The sequence below is a fragment of the Python bivittatus genome, unplaced genomic scaffold (genome assembly GCF_059951505.1).
Source record: "Python bivittatus isolate LINGU-HERP-01145 unplaced genomic scaffold, Pbiv_v1 ctg000850_np1212, whole genome shotgun sequence".
Lineage (NCBI taxonomy): Eukaryota > Metazoa > Chordata > Lepidosauria > Squamata > Pythonidae > Python > Python bivittatus.
In genome coordinates, this window is record NW_028277112.1 from 4,558,953 (window position 1) to 4,580,881 (window position 21,929).

The following is a 21,929-nucleotide window of genomic DNA, read 5'->3' on the forward strand; positions in this document are numbered from 1 at the left end:
TGTAGTTGGGTAAATATCTACAACAATAGGCATGTCTTTAAAGACTCAAAGTGATTAAGTTATGACTCATTTCAGCTAAGTTACTCTGAAAACCAGCTAAAATGCAACCTCAAGGTCTTCAACACCTAATTTCCATTTATCCCAAATCAAAAAATTATTCAGGAAGAAAATGCAATACCACATAAATTATCAGAAGGAACCAAAAAAAAAAAACCTTTTAAGAAAAGCTGCAAGTTTCCACCTCCAAACAGAGAAACTAATACTAGTTAGAACTAACTAGTTCCTTCATATAGGCCTGAATTTCTGAAAGGAAGAACAAGGATTGCTGAACTCAGAGGGTCTTTTGAAAAATTATTTCAATTACTGTATTTTTAAGTTCATGCTAAAAAAAATGGATGTGTTTACTGTAAAACATCTGCAAACCAGGATGTTGTACAGGATCTGTAAGTGACCTTTTTAAAATTTTACACTGTTTATCTGTAAGGGGATATTAACTTGGGTATTTGGACCTTAGGTATAAGCCTCCTTGAACTTCAATTCACTGGACCTTACTCCTTAAACTGTTAATCTTCTCTGAAGTAAGGGCCCACAAAATCTACATAATACTTATTGCAGATGGCATTTACCTCTAAATGCTTAGGAACCCCTACCTCATACATAAAAACTGTATGGCAGGACTATTCCTCTCGGCCAGCACGTCCCTCTCAAAACTAATGGAGACATCTGGTTGAGAACGACTTTTCACATCCCTTTTCGAAGTATGAACTTCCTTTCAAAATAAACACGCGGAACCTTTCTGGGTCTCTCTTGCGGGATTAGAGTAACATCGACACCTTTGCAAGTTGTTTGCTGGCGAGTCCTCGACCTGCTCCTCGCAGCTGCCAGCGGGGAGGAAGAGAAAGCCCATCCTCCAAAACACTCAGGTAACTCAAGCAGAAGCAGCGACAGGTGTTTCCGTCGTCCCTTCCACCAGGAACAGCGCCCCACCGGGTCTCCACCCTTCCCCGCGCACACGTGTCCTTCCGTGGGGTGGGGGGCCGCGTGCACCCTCACCTGAGCGCTTCGGAAGCCTGTATCCCGAGCCACGACAGAGTTAAAGAAGAGGACGGGAAAACGAGGTGAGGCTGGGCGCTCCATTTTGGCGGCAACAAAACCCGAGTGTACTTACAGCCATAGCGGGGTCTCTGCAAGGCCGGCTCCTCATAATGCATTCTCCTCGGTGCAGCTGGGAGTCGCGTCCAAGCGGCAACAAACTTCGCGAAATCGCCGCCCCCGTAATTCTCCTTCCCGGAGGAGCACCGCCGCAATCTCTAACCGTCCTGTGGCCGCTGCCGCTCTCCCAAATGCGCGAACACACTCACGGCAGGGGGAGTTGCCTGTTCCTGGCTTCTTCCGCAACAGCCCCAAGGCGGTCTTGCTCGTAGTAGCCGCTCTCGCACTCCCTGCCGACGGAGCCGGAGGCGCGCGCGTCTCTCCGCCGCGCGCAGAAGAACTTCGGGGCTGCTCCTGCGCCTCCCCCGCGGCCTCCCGCTGCTCGACTCGCTCCCCCGCCCTTTTACCTGTCCTCGCGAGCTGCGCCTTCCCAGGCCGCGCAACGGCAGCGGGCTCCCGCGCGCGCTCGGCTCTTTGCTGAGGGGAGCCCCCGAAGCGAACTCTTCCTCCACCCCCAGCTCGGCGTCTTCACTCTTTCTCTCCCCAGCCCCGTTATTCATCGGGGAGGGGGGCGGCGGCTGACGCTGCTCCACAGCGACCTCTGCTGCCCGCAACGGCGAGGCGAGCGGATGGTCGAGCCCCTTCCTCTCCTCCGCTCGTAATCTGCATATGCGATCGCAGGAGATCTCGGGAGCTCTCGGTTTTCTGACTTCCCTTCCCTCGCCTCAGCTCGGCGGCGTGGCTTCTAAGGTTTGCATGCCGAATAACATAGGGACACAAGGAAACAAAATAATCAGGGTGTTTCATCCTATTTCTGTTGCAGGCAGTTGCTCGGGTACAGAGAAAAACTCCTTTCCGGGTAACAGTTTCACCGGTTGACACCTTTCATAATCTGAAATTATTCACTGCCCCCCCCCCGTAAGAAGCATTTGTTCACATAATTTGCATTGTGGCAGGTATAAATCCACTATAGCAGTTCAGGAATGACGTAAGTGTTCCTAAACATGCACAGATAACCCTTCATTTTTGAGCTCATCCCCACGAATGAAAACGTGAGGCTCCAACCTGGTGCCCTCCAAATGCATTCGGTGCCATTGAGTTGGGGTAATACAGACAAATGCTCACCATTCTTGACATGCCTCTGATCACAATCACAGCTCTGCAAGAATGTTCCAGTGATACATTTGATAACATTCATCCACCTCATCTGTGGTCTTCCCTTTCTTCTGCTTTTCTCAGCTAAGTCAAGCATAGTCACCTCTTCTAGTCCACCATCCATTCATCCACCCACCCACAGGCCATATGTTATACCAATTTCCATAACCTCTTGCTTACTTGACCATTAACCATGTATTTAGGGATGATGGAAAATTAAACCCAATACATCTGGAAGATATCAAATCAGTGCCTGGGAGTAAATACTACAAAAGTCAACATTACTTATTTTTGAGTAGATGTATTTGATGCAGACTGCAAAGTGATAGTCCAAAAACAGAAAGTAATTTAGAAACCAGAAGGTATGGTTTTCAAAACCCTTCTGCCATGGTTTTATATTATTAATTAAATTATTATATTAATTACTTTTAGAAATTAAGCCATGGATACAATAATACCTGCTTTCAGTTTTGAGAAAATACGAATGTATGGTCCTGCATGTGGAACAATTGATCTATAGTTAGAATGATGTATCGGACAATTAGCTATTTGAAAGGCTAGGAAATCCAGCTGTTCAGCATGATCCCACTGTTCTAAAGAATCCAGACTATTTTCTGTTTCTTGTTTGGCATTGGACTCTATGACTTAGCTCACACATCATGCTAATCATCTCTGATTTCTTAAGTGTAGATGAAAGAATAAACCATAATTGGCTGATTCAATGTTTCAAAAATATTAGGTAAAATAAAGAGTACATTATTGATTGCCATGGTTTGGCCCTCATAGAACCTTAAAATTTTTCATTCTGTTAGTGTTAAATAGCTAGTGAATTATAATGAATAATCAAAATAAATTGAGATTATGTTATACCACAAGGGAGCAGCCCAGTTTATTGTTACACTGAACAGAACCATGAAGTAATGGTGGTTGTTTCAGGTTTGCAGCTTTAGACTAGCCATAGACCTTGTTAGAAAGAGTCATCTAGGGAGGTAAGATCAAGGTGCGCATATTCTTGTTAACCAGGTAAATGAGCTTTGCCTATCATCTGAACAGAATATTTTATCACTATTTCAATAAAGTTATTGACATCTGCCTTCTCAAAGTAAATCTTTCAATAACTTTTGCAAACGATTACTCAAGAAGTATTCAGCTGGGAGGAGTTGAATCATCACTCCAAGAATAGAATTATAAGAAAAATATATTTGGAAACAAGAAAAAACAAAACAGAACAAAACAAAATAGGCATGACATTCACATGATTTATATATTCAAAGTGCTTGATAGTGTGACTGCGCCTATTGACTCCAGAACATAGTTAAAATCTGAACACAAGATACATGTGATTAGCTATAACCATTGAAAGCATACATAAGCAAGCCATGACTACTTTCTGTGGTCTGGACTGGAACCATAATCTTAACTTTAAACAAACCACAGTTTGGGTGTTTGCTGCTTGGAGGGAGGATCTTCAATACAGCTTTTCGAAATATTTCAGCATACACCCAATTTCTTTTGAATGCAATACACATCTGAAGACAATATATTGTTATATATATTTTTGCAGCCCAACAACAGACAGATTTCAGTAAAAGATCAAATATTTCTTGCAGAACAGCATAGAACATAAGATGATCTTTAATCATGCCCATTCACATATGATTTTGACAGATAAGATTTTTGAACTTCCATCTGCACTGCTGTGGGTTGAACTAGTTGCATGCATGCTACATGCATGGATGTATCTAAATTAGTCATACAAGAATAGAACCTATGATAAACTCAACAATTGATGGTATAGTTCTCTGTTACAATGGAAGGTGTTCCACGCAGTAGAGGAGAAGGTTATTCAATATTGTAGGGTTTTTTGCCAGTCTTGCTCCTTCCATATATGTTGAGGCTGTAATTCCTAGAATTCTCTGCCATTATGCTGCTTTGAGGATTCTGGAAGCTGCAGTCCTTAACATTCTTTGGGTGGAAATCCAAATTTTTTCAACAGTTTGATCTGCAGTTTGTTCTTTGTTCTGATCCTCTTAAGTCAATATAAACAAATATGTAAAATCACATTTGGTAGAATGTCTGAATAAGCTTCAAATATTACAATATAATGGGAGTGTCCAACAGACTTTTACAATTACAATATAATTTTGAGTCCAACAGACTTTCTTTCCACTGCCAGCCTACTGGAAAATTCCATAAGAATTTTCCTGTACATACATGCTTTAATTTATTAAAATCCATGCATATAAGTAATGTCTGCCCCTTCTCCATCTGTATTTTTAAAAATCTTTACACATAGTTTTTGTACGTTACCACTGAAGAAACTTTTCAAAGTAGAATGATCATACTTCCTCTCATTTTGTCAGAAACATTATGAAACACCAAAAGAGGAACTGAAAATATATTTGAAAACAAAAATACAACCCAAAACACATATTATTTAAACAGAATTCTAAAATCCAAGATGCCAGAGATTTTGCATTTAGAAGCTACTCCTGGTTCAAGTTGTTAAGTAATTTAAATAAGAGTGAAGCAAATGATAAAGTTGAATAGAAAAGCTTGTTGCTGACATAACTATATAAATGTTACTGTTGCTGTTACAATATACTTGTTTTATTGGTGAATCATGTGCTAAAATAGGTGCATTTGGATTTAAGAAATCTCTTTAACCTTTTAAAATAAATGTCTTCAAATTATATGAAATGAGTATGTTTCTGCATAGAAACAGTGACTCGTTACTGAAAAATTATTTATTTGCAAAGGGATCAGACAGTTATTTCTTGGGAGTGGCTCTTTTATCCTGTGACACAATGGGAAGATTAACTTAATGATGGCCTTCAGATATCAGAAATAATATTTAGATGGTTTTTGTCAAACATGATTAAATCTAAGATTCAAAAGTAGAGAACTGGATTGTTTTTGCTATACAGATATTTATACAGACTAATTACTGTGTGTGTTTTCCGATTTATTTATAGCTAAAGGGGCATGTTTATGGTACACTTACTAGAGTAGATAGTGGTTTGTTCAAAGCACTATAGTTAAATAAGCCATAGTTCAGCATGATCTGTAATTAAATCAGTCAATGTCTATAATGCTGAAATTTCTTTTTACTCATTAAATAAACTGAAGAGCAACTTAAAATCCTCATTTAAAATCATAGCTGGTCAAATAGTAAGTTTTATTATTTATTTATTTATTTATTTGTGTGGTTTCCCCTCTTGAGAAGATCAAGTTTAGAAATTTGATGGTTTCATCCACAAGGCTGATCTCTATTTCTATGATGCACCTTCAATAGAAAGGCTTTTCAGAATATAATAAATGGACATGAGCATTGAAAGGTGGCATTATTTCATGTGACTCATTTCACATTTTCTCACCCACATTCAAATTGCTATATTAAATTGCTCTAATTGAAGTGTATATTAATCTGCCTGTGCAAGGAAGGAGAGAGCTCTGCTTCTGTTCCCTGATCCCCTTGTGAGGCAGGTTAATGGGCAAAGAATTTGAACAACCTGGTGGCCTTGCTACTATTTGCCCTTCTTATTCTAAAGAATCTTTAGAATGATTGATTAACCAATTTGATTTACACACCACATTCAAGAGCTCAAGGCAGCTACACAGCATTTGCTCCTCCTATTATTTTTTTCTTCACAAGAACAGCCCAGGCTGAGCTGAGAGAGTTAGTGGCCCAAAGTCACCCAGTGAGCTGCCGTGGCTGAGAGAAAGCCGGAGCCTGGGTCTCGCCATTCCTGTCCAACTTCTTAAACCCTCCACCCTACTGGCTCTCAATCATTAGAACATTAATAGTGCCTGAGAGTTTAAGAATGAATCTTGCTCTCTATCTCCTCTTACATGAATCAACAATCTCGAGCAAAAAAATATTGAAATATCTTCTTACAGTCTGAAGTACAATTCAAATAACTTTTTATTCCAGATAATTGGATGCTTGTCAAATGGGATATCTGGTATCTTAAAGCATGACATAACAAAAGAAAATAGCTTCCATGCATTATAGAGGGGGACTAGGCAGAAAGGATTGATAAACCATGGATTATGACTTTATGTTATAACTTAGAGTTAGTTAGTAACAACTGATCACACTAAGCCAAAAATAAACAAAATCTGTCCTGTTTTATATTTTGGAAGCTGCCTTATGGATATTTGGCTTTAAAATATGCTATGAAAACATTTTGAGTAAAATAATCTGACTCAACTTTAGAAACACCCAAAGGAAAAAATAGTTGTGTTATGACAGTCTTAAAAGTTTGGCTTGAAAGAAATCTTAATATTCTTAGACATTCATTTATAAATCAAGCATGGAATTCTATGGCGCATACCCAATCAACATATTACACAGTTTTACATGCTGATATCACTAGACATAGCTGCTGCTGCTTGACCTCCACCAACCCACCCTTTGCTTGATCTTTTAACTAAATCCTTCCTTTTTGAACTTTTGGAACAGTACTAAAGTTGGTGTCAGTGGTACATAAATATTTGAAACAACAAATACAACTCCTCTTGCATATATAAAACCAGAAATAAAATCAGTAAACTATTCCAGAGCTATCAGATCATCAGACAGGTTCTTCTTGTAAAATTCAAATTGTCTATTTAATTTAAAGCCTCTTTCTAATCTGTTCCTCAATCTATTTCACATTCATTCAATTACCAGATTTATCCACTATCTTCTGTACTTCATAGCTGGTGCATTATCTTGCGATAATACCACCACAAGCCTACCTGCCTTTAGCCCTGTGTTCCCTCTATATTTTCCATCTATTAACTTTGTCTCCTCACAACCTTCAAACTTTTCCTATCCCAATTAATGTATTCTGTTATCACTAATACAAATAAAAACATACTGGAAAAGCACTCAGTGGCAATTAACAAAACCAAAGACCTCATAAGTTCTGGCTCCCAACCTATTGTGGAATAAAACTGGGGCTGAAAGCTGGACCTGATTTATACCTAGCATCAAACCATGGTTTCTAATAATCCTTGGTTTAATGTTTCAGTTCACATTATTTCATGCCTTATATCATGGTTTATACACACAATGGTTTATAAATCCAAATAAAACACATTATGGAACAGGGCAATATGTAACCCCCACCAGTGAATGGTTACAAGTAGGCTATGCTATAAGGAGTAGGGCTATTAGATATGGACTGCAATCTTCTGAATGGCCACTAGATGGCAGTTATGAGGTAGAGTTCTATGTATCTCTTTGCTGCCACCTTTTTGCAAACCAAAATAGAATTTAATTTTAATCCTGGGGGTGGCTGGCGCCCTGATGTTACTCCTGAGTTATTCACCAATTCCATCATTCTTGGAATTTATTATTTTTAAGGTTGTTTTATACTGTATTTTAATTGATTTTATCTCCTTTGTAAACTGCCAGAGTCACTTTCAACGAGATGGGCAGTGACAAATTTGGTATATAAATAAAAATAAATAAATCTGGTAATCCTAGTAAACTAGGCAGCACAATGTGTGAGACTGTAGAATTGCTTACATGTTACAAGTAGGACATATGGATTATGAGTATATTAGGACTTTGTTAGCTGGACATATGTAAGTATTGCAAAAAAAAAAAAAAAAAAAGTGTTTCTATTCTTTGGTGCAGGGGACAATAAAACCTGGAGTGAAACAGACCCAGTGTGTAAGGGAAAAAGTAGCAGAAACTTTGGGTGAAAATATGGAGATTTTTGAGCCATCTGGATTCTTTATCAAGCCACAGCATAGAGTCAACTAAATGCACTTGTAGGTCTAAGAGCAAAAACATGCTGGAAAAATGGCTGCCCTATACTTTTGAATTCAGGCTGCCCCTGAGATCTTCTTGAGTCACTTTATGATCAGGGAAAATTCATTCAGCCCATGTGTAGGAGGCCACAGGGAATAAAAAAAATGTATTTTGCTTAATAAAAGTTTCAGCGGTGTCTTCTCCATTTCATCCATTCTTAATAAGCAGGAAATTTCATCATGAAGGTGAAGAAATGAATTAAGTCAGTGAATTAAGTTATGAACACTATGTTAGAGCAGAATGGTTAAAATCAGTCCATACTGAAATTTGCAAAATCCTAATTCTTTGAGCATACTAAATGTATATCTATTCCATTCCATCTCTCCCCAAGAGTGAGTGACACCATTCATGGTGATTCTGTTATTTAAGATTCTGCTATTTAAGGTGAAAAGGGGGAAGCAAAAGAGGGAGATACTCTAGGGACAGTTTTGCCAATGCCACACTTCCTTTGCAGTACCGCCAACAGATAGAAAAGAAAATTGACAAACATCTATTCCCACTCCCCAGTGAAGGGAACAGCCTGGTCAAGATTCTAACAGGAACAGAAGGAAAGGAAGCATGCATTAAACCTGAGACAGCAAATCCTTTTGTAGTCAAGAACTGTGCTCTTCTTTAAAAACACTAATATTTTATTTTATTGTACTTTTCTGAGAACTGCAGGCAGTGTGAAAGTATCACTTGAGAGACAGGGAGTGGAGTGTTCAGCCTTGTTTTTCAATTGCAAGGTATGTTTTTTTCTCTTGTAACACATATGAGTTAAGCCTATTGGAGTCCTGATACATTTCACTATTTGTTTTTAAAGTGTGAAAAATTGCACACTTGGAGGTTTGCTGCTGGATTTTGGTGGCACTGTCTTGGGGAGAATTCTGGGGAGCATCAAAAAAGGTGGGGTTACCCATCCCAGCAATAAATGAGAAAAGATGGGGTAGGGAAAGAGAATCTCCCTTGGCCAATGGAGAGACAAATAAAATCATGCTTTCAAGAAGTGCTGAACTAACTATGTTCTAATAATCTAGGAGAAGCTGTGGGGTAGACAAGAAGTGGAGTACTTGGATTGCATTTTATTATTATTTTCTTCTTTGATTATAGAAACAGTTATGCTTTTTACAAGGACCACATTATTAAATAGACTAACAAGACCCTGAACCTGTGGCCCGTGATTTTCACAATATGCCACTGGGTTCCTGTGCTAATTTTTCCCTAAAATGTTGTCAGCAGGCCCTTCTCAACAGACAAGCTTGGGAGCTCTTAATTTTCATAAAAGCATTGATGAAATGCTACTTCATCAATCATTGGCATTGATTTTGATGATCCTAGCAATACTAGAGAAAAATTCTTCTAAATATTATACATTCAGACTGTGAGAAAAGATACCTGTTTTTCTCAGGGCACCTGCTCTGCCAAAGAGTGAGAAGCAAGAGTAAAAAAGGGAAAGAAGAATTCTAGAGCTGAGCCCACTCAGCCTTCTCAAATTCTCCATCCTTTTTTTGCAGAGAATGTGTGGCCAATTTCTCCCAGGAAAAGAGAAATGTTCCAATAATTTCTCAATAGCAGGACTCTTCCATAAAGGTGACAGTACTACACTTGTGAAAAGCCACATGATGTTTTCCTTGAGAATGAATAGAGATGAGGAAAGATGGAGGACAAAAGAAGGGAGGACTAACACAAAGAGAGAACATTCACTCTCACTCATTTACCTAATTATTCTGTTCCTATAAGAACATCACATCCCACCTGTGAGAATTTCATCAGAGTTCTCTTCTCTTCTGAAAATAATTAAAGAAATGTAATCAAAATGAATTAAAATGGTTTTTTTAAATACAAGAGAATTTTTCTGCATAGCACCATATGAACTTGGTGGATGAAGATAGCTGAGGGCATTCCTGAAACGCATTTCAGTGGATAGAAAGTCCAACCTTCTCCAAAAAACATGACTGTAATAATGATGTAGTAAGGAAAGTAGCATACCCTGTCCAAACCCCAATGACCAGTATTTCTTTCACCTAGTTTTGCTAATCCTTAGATATTCTCTTTCAAAAATTAATTTTAAAAACTCCAAACACATATCAAATTGAGGTGTATATTTCAATATAATATGTGAGAAGTATGGTTGAGCATTGGTGTTGGAGAATTATTCCTCCTCATCCCCCTTTTAATCATCCAATGTTATAATTTTAAGAGGTGGTTGATTAATCTTGTAAATGTAATGGGAAGGAAGATTAGGATAATAGCTATTTGAGGGGGTTCCTCTGTCCTGTAGTGCCAGCTTGTCTTGTGTGTTCTAACAATTGGCTTGCTCTGGGTATTGTCGATTAAGCAATACCACCTACCATGACTCAGGAAATGGGCCTTCTCCATCACAGCAGTTGTCCTTTGGAATGACGTCACCCCAGAAATTTGTACAGGCTTCATCTTAGCTGCCTTTAAACAATCTTTAGAAATTTGGGTGGCTGGGGATTATGGTGTCCCTTGGATATGGGGTTTTTACGTTTATTATTGTTCTTTTAAGTTGTGAAGTTGCCAGAATCTCTTTGGAGTCAGGCAGCCTAAAAATTCAGTAAAAAAATAATGTGCCTCCAGGGAAGGTTGGGTAAACCCCTCTAGTTTTCTCCAGCAAGGCATGTAATACTAGCTTGGCATGGGTTGCAGCAGAATTGCAGTAGAAAGGATGACTGTTTTTTTTCCTAATCAAATGCACGTGGTTGGTTAGAAAAGTTAATAAGGCTCAGAAATTTCTAGTCTAGAGTGTCCCTCCTTGAGTGTTCAAAGGGTTTCTTGGAGTTTCAGATGTTCAGTTTCTGGCTATGAAAAGGAAGCAATGCATTAAGAATCCTCCATGGTTATGTTTTTAATGTTGCATAACGTTCAGCATTTGTGTGGTTTGCTAGAATCCTCAGTGTTTGGGGGAGATGCCCTAGTTCAGTGCACCTGTGCTAGATACAGAAAATTCCAGGACTGGGCTAGGGTGTCTCCAGATACAGCTCAAAATAATCTCATTTCAAACCAGAATGCCTCAATTAGTCAACACAGATGCACCAACAATCCAACTCAATATAAACCAATTTCCAATGTTCTTGCTTAAATCAGCCCTTAGACTCTTAGTCTGTTTTTAAACGAATAGTAGAGCAAATGGTTTACAGTGCCAAAGGTCCTAGATTCAGTTCTCTTTCTGAGATCCTAGAGGCAATGGTGGATAAATGTCTAGAAGTCTGACTTATATGCTGCAGCTCAGGTACAGCATCTTTTCCTCCATTACAGCATATTTTCCCATTTCTATGAATCAATTGCTACAAAAAATCAATCTTGATCTGTGTGAATATCGAACAGCACTGGATTAATATATGTTTGATTCTGAGTTAGTTTTTAAAGAATATTGCTTTTTATCATGCTTACCATAAGTCCCTGCCTGACTAGGATTTTCTCTGTGTTGCACTCCAGCCTGACTGTCCCAGTTAGTTAACAAAGCAGCTCCAGAAAATAGGATTGTGCAAGATCCAATAACATGTCAGACCCCAAAAAGCTTTCAAAAAGCTGTGATACCTGTCTAAAGTGGCACCAAGGCTCATCTCAGGAAGTGTGTACAGACAAACTTCATTTACAGGACCACATGAAGGCAAAGGATGCTGCAGCAATAATTCAGCTTCTGCCTCCAACAGTTCAGCTGCATTAAGATAACTGCAAAGAGAAGATTTTTGTGAGAACGTGTATGTAGAGGTATGTGTTTATACAGTATGTACAATATATGAGGATCAAAAGATTGCTTCATCACCTTATAAAAAGTGTGGAATTTAATCTATCTTACAAAATAAATAGAATAAAAATAGTATAACATTTTACTGATGGTCAAATGCATTAGTTATATAGAGAATGAATGAAATTTGAATCATAAAGAACATGAAGAAACTGTGAATGAACACCAAGGAAGTTGTGGTTGGATGAAGTTGATGAGATTCTCAAAAAGAAGTACCAGAATGATTTGTAAGAATAGAAAAGTAAGGAGAGATACAATAAACGATGCTGGCATAAACTAGGTTTAGTTATACTTAATTTTTTCATCTTGTGCCTTTAATTTCTTCTGGTTTCTATTTCTTACTTTTTGAATGTACTTTTATAATATTGTTTATCCCAAAGGGAATAGTGTGATGGGTATCTATGAGTATACGCGTTTATCATTGATAAATAGATGGATAAGACAATCTTACTATCTGAGAACATGGTTTATTTTAACTATGGCTGGGCCAATTAAGCCATAGTTGCCTATTCACCCATGCTGTAAAGCCATAAGCAATGGTCTGCAAAGCACAACAGCTATTCACACATCATATAAAGCCAAAATTGTATAAGCCACATTATAGCTTTGTGTGATATGTGAACTCATTGTATTGGTTTCCCCTAAACAACCATTTTATTTTAGAAAGTTCCATGGATCATGTAGAAATCCTGCCAAGTAAGCCTCATGACTGAATTACACATTATTTAAATAAGTCACTAATCATGCATACTGAATATACTGAGAATAGGAAGCTCCAAAAAATGAATGAATCAGGCAATCCTGGGGATGAGATCAGCCACTTATTCTTATTTGCTTACAACTGCATATGGAGTAAGAAAGAGGCAATCCCCTGAAGAGTTACTGGGGGGGGGAAAGGTTTACTAAATTCTGTTCTAGTGCTTAAAACCAGCCAAAGAGTTTGGATGACTCTGAGTTTTTCCTATCCATTGTAAAGTGCCTATGACAGGGTAGAAGCCACTATTCATGTGGCTTCCATCATTCCATATTCTCTATTCATTCAATGCTTATAGGATGACCTGGAGGAAATGAGCGAGGATGCTGGACATGATCAGGTCATCTCTTGTCATATTTCAAGAAGCCTCAGGAGTAAGACAGTAGAGCTGGGGTGATGGGTAAAGCAGTTCATCCAAAGAATTCACAAGTCCCATACACCTTCTCCCTATGGGATGAATGGTGGCTGGATAGCACAAGAGCTTCTCTCTTGGTGAAGAGAGGTCACATTGACTGCCTGTAAGGACCACCCTTTCCAAATCGGGCATCCTGCAGAATGACATCCCCCATGATTTCCATCCATAATAGTTATCTTAATTCACAGTCAAGGAAATCCGGTCCCAAAGGTTCCAGTTGGGGAGGTAAATATATTCTATTTCTTTGTTGCAGATATCCTCACTGACAAGGATTTGTTTTGGGATATAGAAGGCGCTCACTGAACACACAACTGCAAATAGGCAACTGCAAACCTAGCCCATGTGTTTCAGTACATTATGCAAACCCAGAAAACGGACTTGAGGAAACCATGATTTGATTATCCAAGGTCATGCATATAGTGCAAACCAAGCAATATAGGAATTTTTTCCTGCTGCCATGAAAGCTTAAATTGGCCAGAAAGATTGTTGAAGTAATATTTTGATATCACACATGTAACAACTGGCAGATGTTGTTGGGCAATATTACCAGTGATCATGCAGAACTTAATATTTTAGTCTGGCAGCTAATTTCTTCAGATGAATCAGGTATGTCTCTTTCCAGCTCCACCTGGTGATCACACTGCAGACTACACTTCTGAACAACTTCTTCCACATCTTCAATTATGTTAAAGGAAATTTTGAAACCAATACTGACTAGTATTGTCTTGAAGAGAAACAGCTCAATCCTCAACATGTATTTTTCTGTTCATGCCTTCCTATTGCTCCTACTTCCAAATTCTATACTCCACAATGAGGTATTGCTATAATTCTTTCTTCTGCAATGAAAAACTGGCACAGCTACTTCCACAGGGAGTTACTATTATTATGCAATGCGGTGGAGCCGATCTATTCAGCTTTCTCAATCTTGTGCCCTTTAGAACTGGATGGCTGAAGGCCAGTTGGGCTGATGGGGAGTGGAGGGTAGAAGATATGAAGTAGAGAGATGTAGAAATAGACCTGCCTGAGGCAAATAACCATTTCATGTTTTCTGCAAGGTGTGTGTGTGTGTCTGTGTGTGTGTGTGTGTGTGAGAGAGAGAGAGAGAGAGAGAATCACAATATTCTGCATTGAAATGGTTGTCATGTTATCACAAAAATGGAGTGAAAATACGGTTTCTGATATAACCCTCCTTTGACTAGAACTAGAAGGGAGAGATTTGGTAAAGTTATTCCTATTAGGAAATTAGAGCTGTCAGTGGTAATACTTCTCCTCCCTTTACTTCTACCTGTCCTGAGAGTACTGTATTTATCATTGTGAGTCTCTTAATCTCTCTGGAAGTTTTGGGAGGAGATAAATCAGTTTGGGGGATGATTTGGAGGAGCCCTGTTTCACTTTGAATGAAGCCTGAAAGTGAAGGAATAGGGATTCTTCTGCATATAGTGCACATTTTTTAATAAATTCCATTGATGACATCATTGCAGAGAGGGAATAGATGGAAAGTGCCTTACAGAGCCAACTGGCAGGTCCCTTTTTCGGTAGTTATTGTTCCAACCAGAAAGAAGGAGTACAAGAAGCACTGGAGAGAAAGTGCACAACGGATTGAGTTAATTATGTTTTCTTTAGCCAGCTTTCCATTTCTATTGATTTCCAGCAGAAGGGTGACAAAGCAGAGAGCCATTTTGATATAGGGCTTTCTGGACATGAAAATGGTACATTGTATATTTGGATTCAGCATTAAGAAGAATTCAAGTCCTGGTCCAGAAGTCAAGTCTATATTTTTTTTTTAAAAAAATGTAATCCAAAACATTTATCTTAAAAATAATTCTAATTAAAACCAAATATTCTTTGATCCATTGTTTTCAGACCAGTCCTGGAATGAAAAGTAGCCAGCATAATTTAGTCATTTTTTAAAAGCAAGTATAAATATTACTAAGCAAAGAGAAGAAAATGCTCATCTGTTCAAATCCATCATCTGAAACAATTTCCTGCCCTTCTATTCTCACGTTTACATCAGAACATGCCCATCATTTTTGTAAGGTAAGAAAAATTGCAAAATGCATATATATACATAAGTTATGAGGCTTCAGGTAATGTTGCCATCTCTTTGAATCTAATGTATTATAACTCACTTATAATTGAGTGTAGGTGTTCCATACTTACACACCTCTTATTACAATGCAATTCCATTTTTATTATACAGTCTGATAGGAAGTTAGGTTCTATGGGGAAAAAGGAATTTCTTATTCTCAGGCCATTGCCTGGAGAATTATGCTAGAAGCTGAACATCTCTCAAAGAGGCTGAACTGGGCAGACGGGAAATCCAATTAGCATTCCAAATTCCCTCCCACCAATGTCAAATTCATGTCCAAAAACTGAACTTCTTGTGCAATAGATAGGCATTTAAAGCAAGGCATTTAAAGCAAGGCCAAGAATTAGCTAATCTGAAATTTTGATTAGAATCAGTAACTTCTAGATGAGAGGTGGGGATAGTAGATGAATGATCTGGCTATCAAGCAAAGAAATGTTTGCTAACAATAGTTCTGCAAACCCATAGCAGGTTTTTGCAAGGGAAGTTTATAGAAAGTGATTGAACTATGTATGAAGAAAGAGGTATTTATTCCATGAACAGCTTGAACTACAGTAGGGCAAAAAAGTATTTAGTCAGCCACCAATTGTGCAAGTTCTCCCACTTAAAAAGATGAGAGAGGCCTGTAATTTTCATCATAGGTATACCTCAACTATGAGAGACAAAATGGGGGGGAAATCCAGAAAATCACACTGTCTGATTTTTAAAGAATTTATTTGCAAATCATGGTGGAAAATAAGTATTTGGTCAATATCAAAAGTTCATCTCAATACTTTGTTATATATCGTTTGTTGGCAATGACAGAGGTCAAACGTTTTCTGTAAGTCTTCACAAGGTTTTCACACACTGTTGCTGGTATTTTGGCCCATTCCTCCACGCAGATCTCCTCTAGAGCAGTGATGTTTTGGGGCTGTCGCTGGGCAACACGGACTTTCACCTCCCTCCAAAGGTTTTCCATGGGGTTGAGATCTGGAGACTGGCTAGGCCACTCCAGGACCTTGAAATGCTTCTTACGAAGCCACTCTTTCGTTGGCCAGGTGGTGTGTTCGGGATCATTGTCATGCTGAAAGACCCAGCCACGTTTCATCTTCAATGCCCTTGCTGATGGAAGGAAGTGTTCACTCAAAATCTCACGATACATGGCCCCATTCATTCTTTCCTTTACACGGATCAGTCATCCTGGTCCCTTTGCAGAAAAACAGCCCCAAAGCATGATGTTTCCACCCCCATGCTTCACAGTAGGTATGGTGTTCTTTGGATGCAACTCAGCATTCTCTCTCCTCCAAACACGATGAGTTGAGTTTAGACCAAAACATTCTACTTTGGTTTCATCTGACCATATGACATTCTCCCAGTCCTCTTCTGCATCATCCAAATGCTCTCTAGCAAACTTCAGACGGGCCCAGACATGTACTGGCTTAAGCAGGGGACACATCTGGCACTGCAGGATTTGAGTCCCTGGTGGCATAGTGTGTTACTGATGGTAGCCTTTGTTACTTTGGTCCCAGCTCTCTGCAGGTCATTCACTAGGCCCCCCCCATGTGGTTCTGGGATTTTTGCTCACCATTCTTGTGATCATTTTGACCCCATGGGGTGAGATCTTGCATGGAGCCCCAGATCAAGGGAGATTATCAGTGGTCTTGTATGTCTTCCATTTTCTAATTATTGCTCCCACAGTTGATTTCTTCACACCAAGCTGCTTGCCTATTGCAGATTCAGTCTTCCCAACCTGGTGCAGGTCTACAATTTTGTTTCTGGTGTCCTTCAACAGCTCTTTGGTCTTGGCCATAGTGGAGTTTGGAGTGTGACTGTTTGAGGTTGTGGACAGGTGTCTTTTATACTGATAACAAGGTCAAACAGGTGCCATTACTACAGGTAACGAGTGGAGGACAGAGGAGCCTCTTAAAGAAGTAGTTACTGGTCTGTGAGAGCCAGACATCTTGCTTGTTTGTAGGTGACCAAATACTTATTTTCCACCATGATTTGCAAATAAATTATTTAAAAATCAGACAATGTGATTTTCTGGATTTTTTTTTCTCATTTTGTCTCTCATAGTTGAGGTATACCTATGATGAAAATTACAGGCCTCTCTCATCTTTTTAAGTGGGAGAACTTGCACAATTGGTGGCTAACTAAATACTTTTTTCCCCCACTGTAATTTACTTTTTCTGTATTGATTCCCTGAGGCGGGGATGGTGATGTGTACTCCTCCATTGAATTGTAATCAACATTAACCATGCTGGTTAGGGATAGTGGGTTCACCAACATCTGGGAACCCATATTATCTATTTCTGTTCTAAATTGAAAATAACCATCCCACTATAGGCCTCCCATGTTATTTGGAGAAACTGACATGTTAAAGAGACAGAGTAAACTGTTAAGATAATTATAATAAGGTTCCTTTAAGGAGTGTGTCACTGGAGTAGTACACATCTCAGGTGAAGGGTGGAACAGAATGTAGCCAGGACGGCGAAGATTGGCTAGCCTGAATATAATAGTAGGCTGCTCCATGGGCAATGTTGTTGGGGGATGATTGGAGAAGAATTACTGTTTAACTGCTGGTACATTGGACTGATTCGTAAGTGTATTGTTTAACCTTGGAATGTTAAATGACCTATTGCTTATGGCCTACACTTGCTCATTGTAATACAAGTCTATTAAACTACAGCTGTATTGACTTGTTATTTACTGCTGTGCATATCTACTGGTTTCTAAGTAGATATTATCTCCAAGTCTATCCCTTGATATAAACACCATTCAAGGCAGTGTTTCTCAACCATAACAGCTTTAAGATGCGTGGACTTCAACTCCCAGAATTCCCCAGCCAGCATCTTAAAGCTGCCAAGGTTGAGAAACACTGATTCAAGGTATGGTTTACAGCACCAATTGCTAGAAGCTCTTCAAATGCCAGTTAAGAACAGGTCATCGATATATATAAACATATCTTCTGGATTAGTTAGTTACGTAATCCTCTGACCACAAGCAAAGCCTCTTATTCTGGAGCACCACAGAAGCAAAAACCCAAAAGGTACAGAACTAGTGAAATCATATCATTGATATATTTGAAGAAGCTGGGTCAGGCAGAAAGTAAAATTACATCAATATGTCAGGCTAGGAACAATTGTCACCACCTGAGCTGTTCTGATAACATGCAACAATATCAAATGCTAATTAAATGGGCAAAGCAAGTGTGAGACTTAATTGTCTCATATACCATATAATCTGCATCAGTATAAATTACTATCCTAATTAGTTGGGGAAATAAATACATAAATAAAACAGCAAAGGCTTTTAAAAAATATTCTCCCATTTGCAATTTATATTAATCTTCTACGAACTTTTGGCCTCCTGTATGTTTGGTATGTAAGATTAAAAATGATTTTTTTCTTATGTAGAAGCAACATGATATGAGAAACAATAAAAAGCACATATAGGTCACTATTTATCACATGTGGCAATAATATTGGCAACTAATCTATCGCTGTCCATACACTACAACTACCTGCAGAAAAAATGTTTCTGCAATTGCCATACAGGATGATCTACAATCAATTTTAATTTCACTTCCAAGCCAGTATTGTCTGATGTATTATCAACATGTTATGTTTAAAACAACCTCAGTTCTATGAAAGTTTCTAACCTGATTTTGTCTGCTCAATCAAATATTTAAAACACTGTGTAGTTTTCAAAACAAAATTACATTCATTATCTTTTTTTTTGGTAACTAATATATGCCAACCATATGATAATACGATCAGTAGATCCTCACTGCAGAGAACAGTTCTTTATTTGAATATAATGGAGTTTGTTTTTCAATCTGTTATGCATTAAATATATTTGCTTTTATTACATGAATTAATATTTTGGCAGATACTAAATACAGTCATCACTTTATAGACTGATACTGTACATCATCATCCTACATAGAACATGCCCTTTCACAAGTATACAAATGACTTGGCCTTACATTTTTGGCAGTTGGCTGAGACACAACCTCAGTCTGTCAGTACACTGGAAACACCACCTAGTTAGTGGGGTGAGAGCAACAGTATACCGGTAGTCCTTGGTTAATGACTGCCTCATTCAGCAACCGTTCAAACTTTCAACGGCACTGAAAATAGATTTATGACTGCTCCTCAAACTTATGGCTGTTGCAGGATCCCTGTGGTCATACGATCATCATTTCCAACCTTTACAGCCAGCTTCTAACAAGCAAAGTCAGTGGGGAAGCCAGCAGGAAGTTACAAGTTGTGGTCATGTCACGTCATGCTTAATGACTATGGGTGATTCACTTCACGAACGCATCCGGAACTGTTGTCATAAATTGGGTGTGGTCACATATTTCACTTTACGACCGTGTTGCTTAGCGAGTTGCTGGTCCCAATTGTGGTCATTAAGCAAGGACTATTTGTATTGGCTTGCAAGGTAGTCTCTAGATAAGCAATTCTGGCTTGCACAGAATAGCGTGAACTTGTTTGTGGTAAAAATGGGCTTTGATTCACTAGTGGATTATTAGCCAAAGATGCCAGAACTGACCTGTCCTGTCCTTACATTATCAGGAAATGTTGCATGTGGCACAGATACAGCTAAGTTACAAGCTTGGTAAACCAGTCTACTGCTTCTGTATCTTACTAAGCTTTGGGTGCTCTACCAATTCTGCATCTCACCAGACTTCAGCTGGTGTACCAACTGCAACCCTCTCTGATGCAGAGGGAGATAACTAGTGATTCATGCCCTTATCACCATCAAATTGGATTCCTGCAAGACATTTTACATGGGGTTGCCCTTGAAGAATATTCAGAAACTACAACCAATGCAAGACCTACAGAGTATGTTCCCAATGCCAGTAAGTACATGGGTTGCTGAATTCTGGATCATGCTGCATATGTAAATAAGGAATCCATTAGTTGGTGATAGTTGCGTGTAATGCTCCAGTGGATTGTAGTAATGGATGAAACAGATCAGTTTTGGGGAAATTGTACAACATTCTGAATGAATGAAATCCTGTATAAATATGAAGGAATAAGATGAAAAAGTACAAAAAAGTGACTTGGCCATTCTGAGATCAAAGAATGAGTTAGAATGGTGACTGGTGAGTATTTGCTTAGAAAAGACATATGTCAGTTTCAGGTACATGGCCTAAGTGTAAGCCTATTCATGGGTACGCATGGCAAAGGAATGAATATAAATTGAAAGCTTGATTAATTTGAAGGTATATGTGGAACCCTGAAAGAATTAGTGAAGGATACAAGGATGATGAGGTGGTCTGAATGTGAAACAGACAAGTCTTAAGAATGGATTTGCAGGGGAAATGGACATGGAAGAAAAGAAGTGAAAAAATGAGAGTGAAGCCAAATGACTGTAAGAAGTGAAAGTATGTATGAAAAAATATATCAAATAGATTAATCTTCCAAGAAAATGAATGGAAAGCAGATGTGAGAGAAGAAAACTTCCTGGAATGGAGCAAAAAAATTGTTGGGCCACAGAAGTGTGTGGATGTACAGACTCCTCTTTTGAATAATGGGATGAAAGAGGCTGTGGATGAGGGGAAAAAACTCATACAGTATAAGAGAATGATTGCTGTAAAAAAAGAGAATGAAAGATATAGTATATGCACAGAAATAGTTGCAAAAAATGTAGTCAAAATTAAAAGCACAGAACATGTTTAACATGAGTGTGAACTGCATGTGTCTGATAACTGGAATAATACCATTAATGTTTCCCTACAGAACAGAAAAGACACCAAAATTGGATGCAAAAGCAACTGTAAGATTAATTTGATAGACGTTCCTGGAAAGCATTTGGCAGAATTCTGATTGAAAGGGTATAGGAAATAGCAATCATCAAAGTTTGGAAGAACAATCTGCTTTACGTTGGACTGGTGTGGCATTCAAATTTTTGCTGTTCAGCAAAACACTGTATGAATGAGAAAAAGTGCATGGTACATTTGTTGATTTAGAGAAAGTATATTTAAAATAAACAAACTTGGATTATGAAATGTTTCAAGTTAATATGGAGTTGAAGATTGGTTGCAAAATGTGGTAAGAGCTATATGGAAGTAAAGCATGTATGAGAATGAAATGCTTAGCAAATGGTTCAATATTGAATTAAGAGTAAGACAATATGGGGTTTCCCTTTGATAGTTTAATGTAATTATGAACAAATGTATAAGAAATGCTTATGACATTAAGTTTTATTTATATTTCAGTATGCTGTCAGCTAAGAACTCAAAATAATTTACAGCAAAGTTTAGATAGATTTTATGATGCAATGAGGAGTATGGGTCTGACAACGTATCAAAGACCAAGGTAGTTGTGATTGACAGGGAAAATGGAGTGAACAATTGCAAGTTATACATAAAACACTAGAGCAAGTAGATGAAGATATGTACTTCTGATAGACTGCTTATTAAAGGTAGGGGAACAGATGAAGAAATGTTAACATGTGGAAATGCTAGTAGAAAAGTACTAGGTAGTATATAGTCTTTTGTGAGGAACGTTTGTCAAAAGAAGCAAAAATGACTGTGTACAAGTGTGCTTCTGCCCACTGTTTTTCATGGAAGTGAGAGTTTGGAAGAATGAATGTTTATTATTTAATAGCCCGTTTTGTTGATTTTGTGATTTATTAGATCATTTCTGTCTGTGATGTCTGTTTAATGTTTTTAACTGTTTTTATGGGGTTTTTTTCTAGTTTTTACATTGCCCAAAGTCCACTGGAGTTGGGCGGCCAATAAATTTAAATAATAATGATAGCAATAACAACAATAATAAATAGGCCAAGAAGGGGAAGACCAAGAAAGTCATGGTTGGA

The 21,929-nt window shown here is 38.4% G+C and overlaps 1 protein-coding gene and 1 long non-coding RNA gene across 4 annotated transcripts in view; one reads left to right on the plus strand and one right to left on the minus strand.

The window, feature by feature from the left end:
- The window catches only part of IQGAP2 (IQ motif containing GTPase activating protein 2), a 148,633-nt gene extending 146,970 nt beyond the window's left edge, over window positions 1-1,663 (minus strand). The window contains exon 1 of one of the 2 annotated variants that reach the window (XM_088130170.1): window positions 1,169-1,663. In XM_088130170.1, coding sequence (XP_087986296.1) covers window positions 1,169-1,211 — 43 coding nt within the window. In that variant the 5' untranslated portion in view covers window positions 1,212-1,663. The remainder of the gene's footprint in view (window positions 1-1,168) is intronic. The other variant, XM_088130169.1, reaches the window with a different exon arrangement.
- LOC112541734 (uncharacterized) lies at window positions 939-21,117 on the plus strand. Of its 2 annotated transcripts, none has more exons than XR_003085696.2 (7): window positions 939-1,118; window positions 8,774-8,838; window positions 11,552-11,827; window positions 13,287-13,848; window positions 14,897-15,070; window positions 19,679-19,965; window positions 20,849-21,117. It is a non-coding gene; the product is annotated as an uncharacterized LOC112541734 (long non-coding RNA). The 2 variants fall into 2 exon arrangements; XR_003085699.2 differs by having other exon boundaries at window positions 13,656-13,848.
- Window positions 21,118-21,929: the final 812 nt, after the last annotated feature.